Source organism: Carassius auratus, chromosome 17 (genome assembly GCF_003368295.1).
Source record: "Carassius auratus strain Wakin chromosome 17, ASM336829v1, whole genome shotgun sequence".
Taxonomy (NCBI): domain Eukaryota; kingdom Metazoa; phylum Chordata; class Actinopteri; order Cypriniformes; family Cyprinidae; genus Carassius; species Carassius auratus.
The window spans coordinates 9,467,540-9,482,221 of NC_039259.1; the positions used below are offsets into that span (position 1 = coordinate 9,467,540).

The window sequence follows — 14,682 nt, forward strand, 5'->3', positions numbered from 1 at the left end:
TTCTTGATTGGTCAGTTATGTACAACGTATGCACACAATTGGTCAAAATACTTTGCTATCATTAATTTCAGCAAGTTTTCAAAACAATAGGGAAACCAAGCCAAATCCCAGTCACTTTAGCCAATTTAGAAATTTCAAACAGGACATAACCGGGAAAAAGAAGACATATGGTAACCATATAAGTTCTCTTTTTAAAAAAAAACTAAAGAGTACTTTGTTTCCACAAGCGGTGCCAGAGCGCTGATGCTCAAATAACTGAATAAACTCAGAGTTTCCATTCACAGAAGTAGGTTTACCTCCATAGCGAACTCTCCGTCACGGTTCCCAGGTTAAAGTCGAACAGTTTTGTCAAAATCAGGATCACCTGAAAGAAAAACACGCAGACATTTAACAAATCACCCAGCAATCTCCATTTACACATTTCCCCAGCTACAGTGCTCTTAATGTGCTACGCTAAATGATAAAATGTCTGTCAGCTAGCCTCGCAGTGATGGATGAGAGTAAATATCAGGTGTGAATTTTATTATCTTGAGATGACAGTAGAATAAGAGGCAATGCACTCAGAGCCAGGACAGCCTGATGGAGGTAATGATGATCAGGGGAAGAGAAGAGAGAGAAAAAAAACATGACGCTGTACAAACATACGCTAAAACACAAACATGCTCAAACTGTCAAATGTCACGCTGAAACGTGGCAGGTAAAATGCTTTGCTCTTCCCACCTGACAAAACATTCTGAGCACACACTCATAAACAACAGCGAACAAACGAGCATCTGTCTTTTCACAGTGAGTTTTTACCACAAAAAAAGAAAGGGATAGAGAGACTTTGAATCAAAAGCAGACAGTAAGTGGTCCCTTTGCGACCACGACTGTGTGAGAACACAGTCTTCAGTATCGCGTCCACACACTAATGAATATTAGTCTAAAAGGTCCAATATTTCATTTCACACTCCATGATTGTTCCCTAATGAGAGTTCAGTCAACAGAAGTATTGTCATTAACCTAAAAGAGTGCGAAAATCGAGTAATAATTCACAAAACGGATGCGGATGCAATCACAGCCGTTATAGGTAAACCTATTCCAGCCTGTCGGCAGTCTGTGACTTTACTTACACCGCTATACCAGGTCCTGTGTTTGCTTATGCGTGTGCGCGCAACCTTCACTCCTCACGGCCCCACCTGTGATGGGACGTTTTCATCTGAGGTTAATTAACCAATCAGAGGAGGACAAACTATTAGCATATCCAAATACAGCATATCTGAAAGAGCAGGACCCCAGTCAAACTCACTCAGCTTCCTGAACTAGCGAAACCACCGTGATACTAGAACTAATTACATCTCCTGAAAGAGCCAAAGAGAGAGAGACCGTGTCCATGGGACTGAAAATGAATATTAATATCAAAGTCGAGGTTTCTATTGTCCGTTTCTATGAGGTCAATAATATGTGCAGGGATGTTATGCAGATTTAATTACATTTGCATATGAATGGCGGGTTTGATCCGTTCATGTTCAAGCTAAGATCAGATTCAGTTTAAAGATGAATGACTTACTGTCATATTACAGTCCATATGCTGAGGTCTGTTCAGTCGCTTTATTCTCCTAACCTCAAATACATGAAAAAGCTTTACCATTACATTCATCTTTTTGTTCTCCTACCTTTTGTTCTCTCTGAAATGAATGTTTCATTACATGTGAAACATGTCAACATTGTTGAAGACTCAACATTCCTGTCTTTTTCAGCTGGAGCCAGTATGTCATAAAATCCGTATTACACGCCGAATCCTACAACTGAACATTTCCATTTCCATAATTCCCATATCTATTTCATTTACTTTATTGCATTTGCCCATGAAATATGATTATCTAAATTGCAGCTTATAGGGTTGTGTATGGCCATTTTGTTGTGCTCTGCGTGATACCATGGAAACAACTCCTGATAAGACCAATCAGTATCCACTGAAGGCTGCTCACTTGACAGTGACAACAAGTAGCAGTGAAATCAAAAACAATAACCGGAGTAAGAACAGATGGTATAGCACTACTAACATAGCTGATGTGTCTTCCAGAGGAAGCTGACAATACATTTTACAGCTTTTGAGACTGAAACCCCAAGCCAACATTTTAGGAACTTTTTTTTTTTTTCTTCTTCTCAAACTGGACATTTACTCTGGTGCCTACAAGCATTAAAAACAGTAGGACTGACTAAAAGTGTACTGCGTGTGTGTATATTTTCATATTAAACAAAAAAAAAAAAGAAAAAAGACACAGTAAAAAAAGACATGTAATATGAGCAACCAGTTTTGGCCTATAATTCTTTTTTCCAACATTAAAATGACATAATATCTGCTGAACCTTAATTGTGTGGCCAAATATTTAACAATGTTAATCTGTAATTAAATATATGATCACATAATTTATTAATACAGAATATTTGGTAGCACTTTATTTTACAGTCCTGTTCCTCATGTACATACTATGTACTTATTATAGTAATTACAATAACTATGTAATAACTAGGTAACCCTGAACCTACCCCTAAACCTAACCCTACCCCATGTAGTTACCTTGTGTTACCAGACCTTTCTTAGTAAATACACTGTAAGTACACTATAAGTACATGTTAGTATACGTACTGTAAAATAAAGTGCAACCGAATATTCCAACGTTAATGTACACTGAAAAAAAGTGAACAGCTTTATACTGTAAATGTGTTTAAGGTTTTTCCTGTGTTTTTTTTTTTTTTACAAAATTATTCTGGCAACCACAGCTGCAAAGATTATTTTGTAAAAACTACAGATTTTTTTTTTTTTTTTTTTTACAGTGTACAGTATGTGTTCCAGCCATATTCAATAAGATCCTACATTTCTGTTAAGTAATTTTCATTTAACCAAAGTAATATGTACCAAGTTGCTTGAATAACAATAGTTTATTTTAATAGTCTTTTTAATCATAAGTATATCAGTATAGCATCTGTGCCTGCAGAATTTCACAGAAACCTTTACAGATGCCTGCAGAATTACAACACACATTGCATGCTCTTAAAGTACTCTAAGCTCATTTAACATGTTTTCCCATATTGCTATAAACTCATTGGAGGTCAGCAATCTGCATGTTTACCCCCAAATAAATACAGAAAAAAAAAAAAAAAAAAAAAAAATATATATATATATATATATATATATATATATATATATATATATATATATATATATATATATGTATATATATATATATATATATATATATATATATGTATATATATATATATATATATTTCTGCAGATTTTTCACAAATAAGCACCATAAAATGTTTGAATACTTTCCCCTCCATTGATTACTATTTTCCAAGTTACTATCCTGTTTAAATTATTCATTTTTTTGTTTTTTTTGTTTATGTTGTTGTGGACCATGACATTTTGAAGAAGACTCAAGGCTATTCTCAAAGAGGACCATAAGCCTTTCAAAATCCACTCATGGGAAATTATGATACACTTGTAAACTTCAGCTTTTAAGCTATAACTTTTTAAAAATGAAATAATATATGGAGTGGGACAGGTTGACATTTTAAATCAATTTGTTGACTGAAAGTCTTACTTTCTCCATTTTTCTTTTGAAGCCATTATAGAATGGTGTATTCTTTCTTTTTTCTAAGAGAAGAATAAGGCCTGTGAGGGTTTTCTAGATTCCTAGCCACAGAACATAAATGATACCGCTCCTGGCTTAACTAAATGCAACTTGAACTGTGGAGTATTTTTGCATCAATACCAAAATTTGGTATTCAGTAGAATACCAGCTTCTGGCATCTCAACTAAATCAACATCTTGAGCAACAAATAAACAGCCTCAGGCAAAATTAAATGAAACTACTGTAGGACTGTCAAATAATGTCAATAATTCATGATTATCTCATCTCATCACTAGCACATTAACACACCTAATAATGTGTATGTGTTGGACTTGATTGCAATGCTTACAAAAAAAAGTTGATTTTTGCAACTCAATTCTCCAGTTAATTCAATCCAATGCAAAGCTGCAATGAGTAAATAACAACTAGTATTTACATTTACATTGTCTTAAGTAATGTTTTTATAATAATACAACATTTATTGAGCTTTGATGACAAATCCCACCAAACAAAAAAAGTGCATATGACTTTAGATTTGTTAATCCCATCTGGATTTTATTTGTACATTTTCTTTTAGGTACAGAATGATACAGCTTTAACGTCAAAAGATAAATGTGCTGAAAAACATAACACATTTAATGAATCTCACACATTAACACATTCACTTTCATGCTTCAAGTCACAGAGCCTGACATGCCAAACTATATGCTAAAGAGTGGAACATTATTGACTAGGCCAAGTAACGATATTTGCCAAATTACTTTTTTTTAGTGTTGGTATAGCAATCAACCCTATTGGAGAGTAAAACAGACTAGAGGCTCATAATTCCCCAGCAGGTTGTCTGAGGCAAAAAATAACCAAGCAAACCACGCTTGTACCTGAAAGCAAACAGCGGCAATCTGGGACCATAAACACAGACAATCAAGAAATCAAGAAGACCCATTTTACTGCAAATGATGAAGGCCATAATTAAAACTGTTTCCGAAACCCTACACAACAAAATCACATTAACATGGGAAGGTGATTAAAAAGTCTGTACGTTCTGTGTCAGTTTTTCGGTCAGAGACTTTGTTTTCAAACACTCAGATGAATTCAATTAAAATGGTGAAATGAAATGGAACTACCTGCTCATTGTTCCACTGGCATTCCAACAGCAAAATGCAGTCAGAGTAAAGCACTGAATTTTCCATTGCAATACTGTTTCTATGAGAGCAGAGAAACGCGTTCATTGTGATTCTGCTCTCAAAGGAGTCTCGCAGCACACTGTGACTTTTGTTTCTCTCTGGTGGACTTCGCAGCTCATATCTCATTGTTTTTGGCACTAATTTGTTTCTGTGTACTGTAATACACCCTCTGAATTAGCGCCAAACTGAAATTTATGCTCACAATTTGAATAAAATACAAAGGACCGAGGAATCTTTATCCTCTCATAAATCCAGTGATCATGAACAGACTGGGCATAATATATCAGTTTAACTCTAGTGGAATTGAAACAATCCGTTTCGATGTGTGCTTGGAGTGTGTGGAATATTAATCCAGCATTCCTCACTTTTTTATTTCCCCCGCTTTTATTCCCTTTTATAGTGTTTCCTTCCTCAATCTGTCTTCTAGTGCTCTCCGAGTATCATGTTTAGATGCTGTCGCGTGAATCAATAAACCTCAAGGCATTAAAATATGTTACAAATTGGAGGGAGGGGATGGGATGAAAAAGTAGAATTGATTTTTTTAAAGTGGTTCATTTTAATATAATACAGCTGTATTATCATATGCTCGGCATGTCTGAATAGTATAACGAGGTAGGGCAAAAATGGAGGTTGAATGGAAGGCCTGCATTAGTATCATAAATTCTGCGGTAGTAATCAAATCTTAGATACATTTGCGCTAATATATTTGCTTGTTTGTGTCCGGTGCTTTATTTGGGGCTGTAGGGTATCATACCACTTTACACTCACAATGATAAACCATCAAGGTAAATGAAAGACCCTCTGTGTTTGCAAGTGTGTCGGAGTTCTCATAGAGTGATTTGAAATGCAGACACTCATAGCATGAAATACAGTTTACGGGGATAATACACACAATAGATGAATTTCAAGAATGAGTTTGTGCTTTGGGGCGAGAGGCGTTTTCTCATCAGTCAAATAAGCAAAAGATGTGCGCTCTCACACGCATACACATACCTAGAAAAGGAGAATACTTATTCATATTTATGTTTTATTAATGCTCACTGCTTTGCCTTAGGAAAATCCACAAATCATTGCATTGCTCGATTCTGCCTCGCTGAAAATTTCAATCATTTTCACACACTTCTGGATCTTATTTTGTGTTTATTCACCAGAAAGCCTGGGGGCCACACAGGGCCATAATAAAAACTCTGTACATTATCCAGCTCCTTAAACATAATCCACAAGTACACATCTGCATATGAATATATATGTGTATATATACATGACCTTCATACGCATCGCTCTGAGTTGATCCCCAGTTAGAACGCAAGCAGGTGCACATATGCGCACACATTCATACACAACACACATACACACACAGTGCATAAAGTTTCTGCTGAGAGCAGCAGCCTTCATAACACTGCCAACAGCTGGGAGGTTTATTTTACTGCCCGATATAAAAAGAAACCTTCATGTAAGCAGCATACACATAAACACACACGTATAAATCTTTACGTGTAACCAAACTTAGATATCTTGTGCATATTTTGAGCATCACTTTTTTGGGGGGTTTATATATACAATGCTTGTGTTTTTCACTCTTTCTATTGATAATTTAGATTTAGACTTTTCCACAGCTTCGAGACCTGGGCAGGAATTCCAGACTTCCGGTTGCAAAACTCCTTGTATCTTCAGTCATGACATGTTTCTGATGAGTCACTAGCACATGAGCTTCTGCCAACAAACATACATACACAAACAAGTCATGAAGTCATCGTCTTGTACTTTCGGTACTTGTTTTGCTATGTCCTCTTAGAAACTCATCTTTGAGAATGGTCTCAATTGAAATAAAGGTACATAAATAACCAAATAATATCTTAATGAAAATCTGAATATGTTAAGGTGTAGGAATACATGTTTTTTAAATTACAGAGGTAGGTTTTCACAAGTGACAATGACAATTTATTTACAAGTATACAATTTAGCTTAACATACAAATGATAAATGAGTGCATGTCTTCTTGACGGCTTTATCTCACCCCATGTAATGATTACATGCAGTTAAAAGTGCTCTGTTTACGCCTTAATAAATATTCTGGACAACTGAGACATTCTGCTGATTACCAGGGAAATTAATTTGGACTTTCAGAGATTTTGAGCCATTTATTCCTTCGTTACAATAGCCAAACACAAATGCCCTTATATACTTATATCTGTGTAATCATACAGCATTTTAATTTAATTTAAAGCATACAATTCATCAAACATAATTTTTACAAGTGTAAGTTCTTTAAGAATGCTTGCTTAACACTTTAGTAGAATGGCCCCTTTCATTGTAAGTGCATAACTAAACACACTCATTTGTTTTCTTTAAATAATAAAATTATTATTTTCTTAAAACAATACAATTGTAGTCCTGCTGAGTTTCACTGGTGTCAGGCATGTTTTACACAGGAGTGAGTAAACCGCTTCAGACTAACGCCTTCAGGGAGCAGGTGTGTACATGTGATGTATGGGTGTATCTGTATGTAAAAAAGAAGAAGCAGTAAATAGAGCCTACCATTAAAGAAAGGAGCCTTTTCTCCTTCAGAAAATCAATGTGCTTTCAGTGTTTCTTTGTCTATAAGAATAGGGCTGTCTGTCCTGTGAAGCCAGGGTGCCTTAAAGACAATAAAACCTCTGAAGAACCCTATGAGATACAGATCTCAACTATTCACCTGGAGAAAGCCAGTGCTGTGCCTCCACACAAATAGGTGGTGCTGTCTTCATTGTCTACAAAAGAACTGTAAACTTTCTAGTGACTAAAACATAAAAAGTATACATAACATTCTTAGATGAGCCAAACCTGACACATGAGCCTAGATAATCAAATTATAGTGATATTGAACTATAGTGTAGTTATCCTATATTATATTCTACAAAGATAAACAAGATATTTAGTCTAAATTGTGTTCTAAACTTACATGAACTAGTGAATCCATGAATGCATAATAAATGGAAACCACTTTAACTTAAAGGTTAAGCTAAGCTTTTCAACAATATATGTTATTATAATAATTCTCCTAACTGCAGACCACTGGCATTTTTTTAATCAACAGAAATTGTTTCTTTTATGAAAAAGCAAAGGAAACTGCACCCCCTGGCTGTGTAAACTAGTTTAACAGAGCTGAAATTTAATGTTCATCTATGGCATTTTTATTTAACTGAAACAACAACAAAAAATAAGCAAATAGAAAGGCAGACCATTTATTTTATAATGCCTGTTGAGGAGAAACTAAACGATGCACGCAGCACGTCATGTGAAGAATGAACAGAAACAAATATGAAGAAAAAGAGAAGAGCTCTGGTTTTTGTCTTTGAAATAAAAAATAGATGTTAAAAGTATTAGATGAACAATAAGCTGTTTAGCTCCCTGAAAAACCTGCTGTGAGATTATTGGCCCATATAAAGCGGTAAATATTCATGGCCCTTCTCCACACAATGTTAAACAGAGGTGTTAGTCATTTTTAAAAGGATGTAGCCTTTTAGAGGAGATTTATTTTTCAGGCCTGCCACAGAACATTAACGCAAGCTGTCACTGGGGTTAAAGGGCTAGAAATATGAGGGAAAGTTCTGCCATTGAGATAAAAATAGATTGAACTGAGCTGTCATCTGAACAAAGTCAAAATAAAGAGAGTCAGCAAAGGTTGCATCATTAACATTAAAGACACTCAAGGGATTTAACTTTGACTTGAACGTATCTGCTCCCTGCAAACACAGATTCTGTGATGTCACTTCCTTTCTGTGGCAGAACTGGGTTATAATAACTTGCTCTCTAAATTTCGTGTGACCTCTATGTTATGCTATTTTATTTTGATCTGACTTCCTTTGTTTCTAGTTCCCTGGCTTCCTTTGCTCTTCTCCATGTCTTTCACCACGGTTCTCTAGAGTCTGGATACCCACTCGACCTCCGCTGCCTCTGCCTTTAATTAAAAAGACAGAGAGACAAGCTGACTCTCTACAGACCAATAATTAGACACACACACGGACACACACAGGTCTCAAAGACATTCACAGGCATACACACACATCAGGGCCAAGCGGGCGCGGGCGTGCACACACACACACACACTCACACTCTCTCTCTAAAGACCAATGACAAATGCTCTCATCTCCCATCTCCAGGTCACTTCTGACACTGGCTCTCTACATCCCGGGAAAGTGTACAATAACCACAATTAATCTGCATGCTCATTAATATTCAGTACTGTGACAAAGCATGGAAAGCAGCTCATAATGAATAAATCCGTCACTGTGAATCCCATTGGAGGGAAAAACAGGTCACTGGTCTGCATATATTTGAATGTGAAGGGTACATGGCCGCTTTCACATATCTTATTATTATTGAGCATAGTTTGTTATTGAGAAATGCAGTGGCCTCAAACATATTAGGAGACTTTATAATCTACAACATTTCTGTATTATATAAAGTAATATGTTATATAAAATTATTTGATATAATGTTACTTTGAATGTTACAAAAAAGTTTGTGAAATTTCAAATTTAAACCAATAAATATATAATTATACATGAAAAAGAAAGAATATGGACACCCTCCGGTGGAACATGACATAATTATTGTGATGAGCTGCACCTGTGGGACACCACTGTAAATTTGAGGGGAAATGATTTCTCTTGTGACCATTTATTTAAATGGTCGCCTTTAAATATCCTGTTGAATGTATGTAACTTTGCAACTACATGTTAACTAACTTGGTTACGCTTCAGCATATAAATTAATACTTACTATTAACTAGTTGTTAATTACTATGCCTATTATTAACATATTGGCTATTTATTAGTACTTATAGTCTGACCATATTCTACATCCCTAATCCTATCCAATACCTCAACTTAACTAAATTTAACTTAAACCTAACTACCTACTAACAACTAAAAAACAACAAATTATGAGTTTATTGAGGCAAAAGTTGTAGTTACTGGTTTGTAAATAGTGAGAAATGGACCTTAAAATAAAGTGACCACTAACTCTCATTAGTCATTAGTAGAGTATCACTAGCCTGTAACAGTAGGTCAGGTTTAGGGTCAGTAGAATAAGTGGACATAATTGCCTTTGGGGGACCATCAAAATAAAATATGTTTACTAACACTTTTACTTAAATTAGTTACAATATTTATTTTCCACAAGTTCAAGTGAATGTATCTACATCTATCATTATTAAATATATGGTCATATTTGTACTGTTACTTATGCTTTTTTTTAAGTTGTATTGTTTTAGCTTTTATATTGTTTTATCATTTAGACAGGACAGTGGAGAGATGACAGGAAAGTATTGGGTAGAGAGAGGAGAGCAGGACCACCATAGGGCCTTGAGATGGGAATCAAACTCGGGTCGCCATGAGCACAGTTGCGCTGTATATGTCGGCGCACTAATCACAATCTGCAATGACCGTATGCATATAATATTTAATACTAAATGCATATTTAGTCTTTTTGATTATATAATCAAGTGTTTTAAATTAAACCTGGAGCATGCCGGAAAAAATGCATGTAGTGGAGATGTGCCCTGTCAGCACATACAACTTCATCTGGGAAAAATAAATCATAAATCTTACATGTACATAAATCTCCATCAGTCTTTATAGCCCAATATTATTAGTACTGCAGAATTATTAATATAAAATGTTATAAAAATGACATGATGCATGGATATAATTTATATTACCATTGGGTTGCTCACATTCATATTGACAGACTCAAAAAAGGAGATTGAAGAAAATTAGGCATAAGCAGCTTAAATGACACCCAGTAGTACACTGTGCATTAATGGGTGCCATTTAAGCTGATTATGCTTAATTCATGGTCATTTTCCTAGTTCTACATTTTCTTTTTTTTCTGGGTGTTATTGGGATTTTGGTTGTACAAAAAACTGCACCTCAGATTTCATACATTTTGCATGGAATGCTACAGAAATAAAGGGCTAAAGAAAGACCAAGGACATTTTTAATGCATTCAATATAGTGATGAGCTTTAGCCAGTTTAGTTTTCCCACCTCGGTAAAGGTAAAATGTATTACTAGTTGACCTTTTAATTCAAAGGAGAAAATATTTATCGATACACAAAAAACTCAGACTGACAAATAATCAGAATGAATTAGCCCAAAGTTATATTGCAGTCCCCTTTACAGAAGTGACGGCCAGAAATTTGAACTTGACTGAACTTACCATCTCTACCACATTTGTGAGTTTCAGCAAATATCTAAGTGATGGAGCTTTGGAAATGTGCACATATAGCAGAATAACCTGCAAAGAAGATCAGGAATATAAAAAGAAGTCTAATTATTTAGGTTTAAGGATTGCTTCAAGGAACCACTACTAGATTTGTACATGTAATCCTCTAATATACGATTGCTTTACAACAACATTTTTTACAATGACAGGAGAAAGAATTCTTTAATTCCAGATAATTATAATCCTCGGCTGTGGAAATGCTAAAAGTAGGGCTGTTTGTTTCACTTTCCCTCCACTTTGTATATAAATCCCTGTGCTGAGCAAATGACAAATTATTTCAGTTTCAAACTTTTATTGGTACTGGATATTCTTATACTTTGAGAATGGCTTTGTCTCATAAATCATATGATTTTAAAATGATTAGTTAGTGGCACAATACATGAATCTGTAAAACATGGAGTTTAACAAAATATATTCACATTGCTCTGGTAGATTCTAATAATGATTATGAGATTTCAGGGTTTGAGAGTATAAATCCTGAGGTTATGCAAGCAGCTCTGCACGTTAACTGACAAATTATAGAAGACAGAATGTGCATAGATTCACTAGAACATATTCTTAAGAGTAATGTAGATAAACGGATATGACTTGCTGTCAATAACAGAGGGACTGAAGCTCTTAAATGCCCCTCCACACAACTTGTATAGATATTATCAGAAAACAGGTTGATGTCACACGAGGTAACTACTCTACTTTAGATTACATGAACTTCAGAGAACTTCATTTTTGTATTAAAGCATAGTTTGCTGAAACTTTTTATATCTTTCATCATCTTTGCACGAATTGCAGAAAGGAAGGAAGAAAGGAACTAAAAAGACATGATTTATACTCACTACTGTTCAAACGTCTGGGGTCAGTAATATTTTCTTTTAAGGAATTAATACTTTTATTCAGCAAGAATGCATTAAATTGATCAAAAGTGACTGTAAAGTTCTACTGTTACAAAAGATTTCTATGTCATTCTAATAAATAATTGTCCTTTGAACTTTCTATTCATCAAAGTATCCTGAAAAAAAAAAAATCTATCACAGTTTCTTCAAATATATTATGCACATTTCTTGACCACCAAGTCAGCATATTAAAATGATTTCTGAAGGATCATGTGACACTCAAGGCTGGAGTAATTTAAAATGAAAATTCAGCTGGTATCACAGGAATAAATGAAATATTAAAAGATTCTACAACAGTTCTTTTAAATTATATCATATAAAATATATAATTTTTTATTATCCTTTTTGTCTATAGGTGGGTAGCAGCATTTATTTGCTCCATCGTGATGTTCTCCATATTTTTTAAACTGTACAAAAACATTTTAAGATGTGTACTCTTTAAATAAAACTCACTTTCTTTTGGGAAACTTTTATCAAAACCAAAACCAAAACATTGGCATCCTCTCAAACCAGCCTAATATTGAAAAGTCCTTTAAAACTAACCAGGCTTGATGTGTCCCCGAGTCAGAGTGTTTACTGCTACAAGCTCAGCCACTCTGCTGCCCCGAGATAGAGAGGATGCGCACACATACACACACACAAATGACCATACACTCGCTCTCACACACAAACACGCAACCACTTTGGCTGTCACTCCAGAATGAAACTGTTGGAGGATGTGTAGACATTTGGATGGACAGCCAAACTCTTCAAGGACATCCCTCATTCTCTCCACAGGCCATGAATACCCACACGAACACATGCACGCACACACCCTTGAAACCACATGAACCATGAACACATGCACAAGTCCTCACTTGGACGTAGTTGTCTGCCATCTTCCTATAGGGCATCAGCAGAGCATCAACATGAAACTCCAGCGCAACAGACAGGCAAACAGAATAAACCCTGCGCAACCTATGATTGTACAGCCATAATCTGCGATTCTCTCACAGCAGGTCGGAGAGTTCTTTAGAACGCTAAAATCACTGCTCGATCACAATCAAACTCCTGTGGAGAGACTTCCCCTGGAGATGTGCTTCCTTAGCCACATTTGCATAAGATCTGTTTTGTCTAGACAACAAAACACATAAACCCCACCTTCACAATGATTTCTTCCTCTGCGGGGGCTCCTCTCAGAGAAAATGTCATCGTGGACTTTGGAGGGCAAACTATGGATGTGGACCCAAGGGCAAGCGTAGCAGGGGCCACAAAATGATTCTCTTGCATTTCCATCATCTTTATGGATTTTCATTGATTGTTTTTACAATTGAGAAAGCGGCCAAACAGCCTCTCCATTGCCGTGAATCAAAAGTGAAAGCTTTCAGCTTTCAGTGACATTAGGCTTAAGAGAGTACGCTTTCAGCAGAACACACAGTTTCTTGCTCTCTCTTACACACACACACACTCACTCTGCTTCAGGAAAACTGCTGAACGCTACGGATCAATTTGGTCGCTAAAGCCACTAACATCAAAATATAGCAAATGCTTCAAACAGGCAAACGTTACTCTAGTTAAAAGCCGTACAGAATAAGCCAAACAAGTATCATCATAAAATGTAAATTGTAGCTGTGTTCCAATTGGTAGAGTCTCTACATAATGTTGGCTTTACTTGCCTGCAGTCCAATGTTCACTTAACTTGACATAATGCATTAATTCAAAACACCCTGCAACGTCATCACAAATAAACAAACTTGAGTCACTCATACTAGATCCATGTGTATTTATATAAATGTGAATGTATTATTTAATTAATATAAATTGTCACATTTTAAAGCATTAAAAAGAGTCATGTCTGTTGCATTGTCTAATATGAGCACCTGGCAATGTAATCTAGTTATATTAAAACTGAAATAAATCCATTCCATCATATACAATGTAATATAAGCAACTGCATGTTTTACAATTTATGAAACCTTTTGAGTATCAAATACTAAGAAACATAATTTTCTTGAAACTATAACTACGCTGTCAGACCAAAAGAGTTAACACAGTTATCTGAACGAGGAATTTCATATTGATGAAATGTTATGGTTTTGTGAGCTCCCTGCATGAATGTGGTTGCATAAGAATATAGTTTTTCTGTCTGCTTTTTTTCTTTTCTTTTATGAATTGTGTTGTTTTGTTGTGTTGTGAGGTAAAGAGCTTACATTTTATATTTCTGGATTGTCACCATCCTTGGGGTTTGTGTGTCAAGAGTCGAGGCCTACAGTATTTACAGTACAACCATTAAAAACTATATCCTGGATATGTTTTTAACATTTTAAGTGTCCTATAAGACTACATACCGTATATGGCTATTATAAAAATGTATTATGTTACTAATTTAACAAATTTGCTAAAGAAGAAATCAGTTGTACTACTGACAAATTTAATTGTTAAATGAGTTGAATTGCATTAAGTAAACAAACACATTCGAATTGACAAAAACGAATGTTATGTAGTACAATTGTTAAGACAATAGTTCATTGGTCAGATTAAACAACTAAATTAATGTAGATTATTTTTCATCCTTTATGCAAGGTTTGATTATATAGACTTTTATTATTAAAGGACCTCTGAATAAATGTGTTTCAAAGATATTCAAAGATTGACATTATGGCAAAATTTCAATTTTTAGGTGATCTATCCCTTTAAGATGGTGTAATAACCTGTAAAGTCTCTAATTCTTTCGTGA

At 35.1% G+C, this 14,682-nt stretch overlaps 1 protein-coding gene across 2 annotated transcripts in view; it reads right to left on the reverse strand.

The window, feature by feature from the left end:
* The window catches only part of sorcs3b (sortilin related VPS10 domain containing receptor 3b), a 57,878-nt gene that overhangs the window by 40,061 nt on the left and 3,135 nt on the right, over positions 1–14,682 (reverse strand). For both annotated transcript variants that reach the window (XR_003294135.1, XM_026285654.1), the window contains exon 2: positions 297–364. Coding sequence is in view for 1 of the 2 variants with exons in the window: in XM_026285654.1 (XP_026141439.1) it covers positions 297–364 (68 nt within the window). In the remaining variant the exon portion in view is untranslated. The remainder of the gene's footprint in view (positions 1–296; positions 365–14,682) is intronic.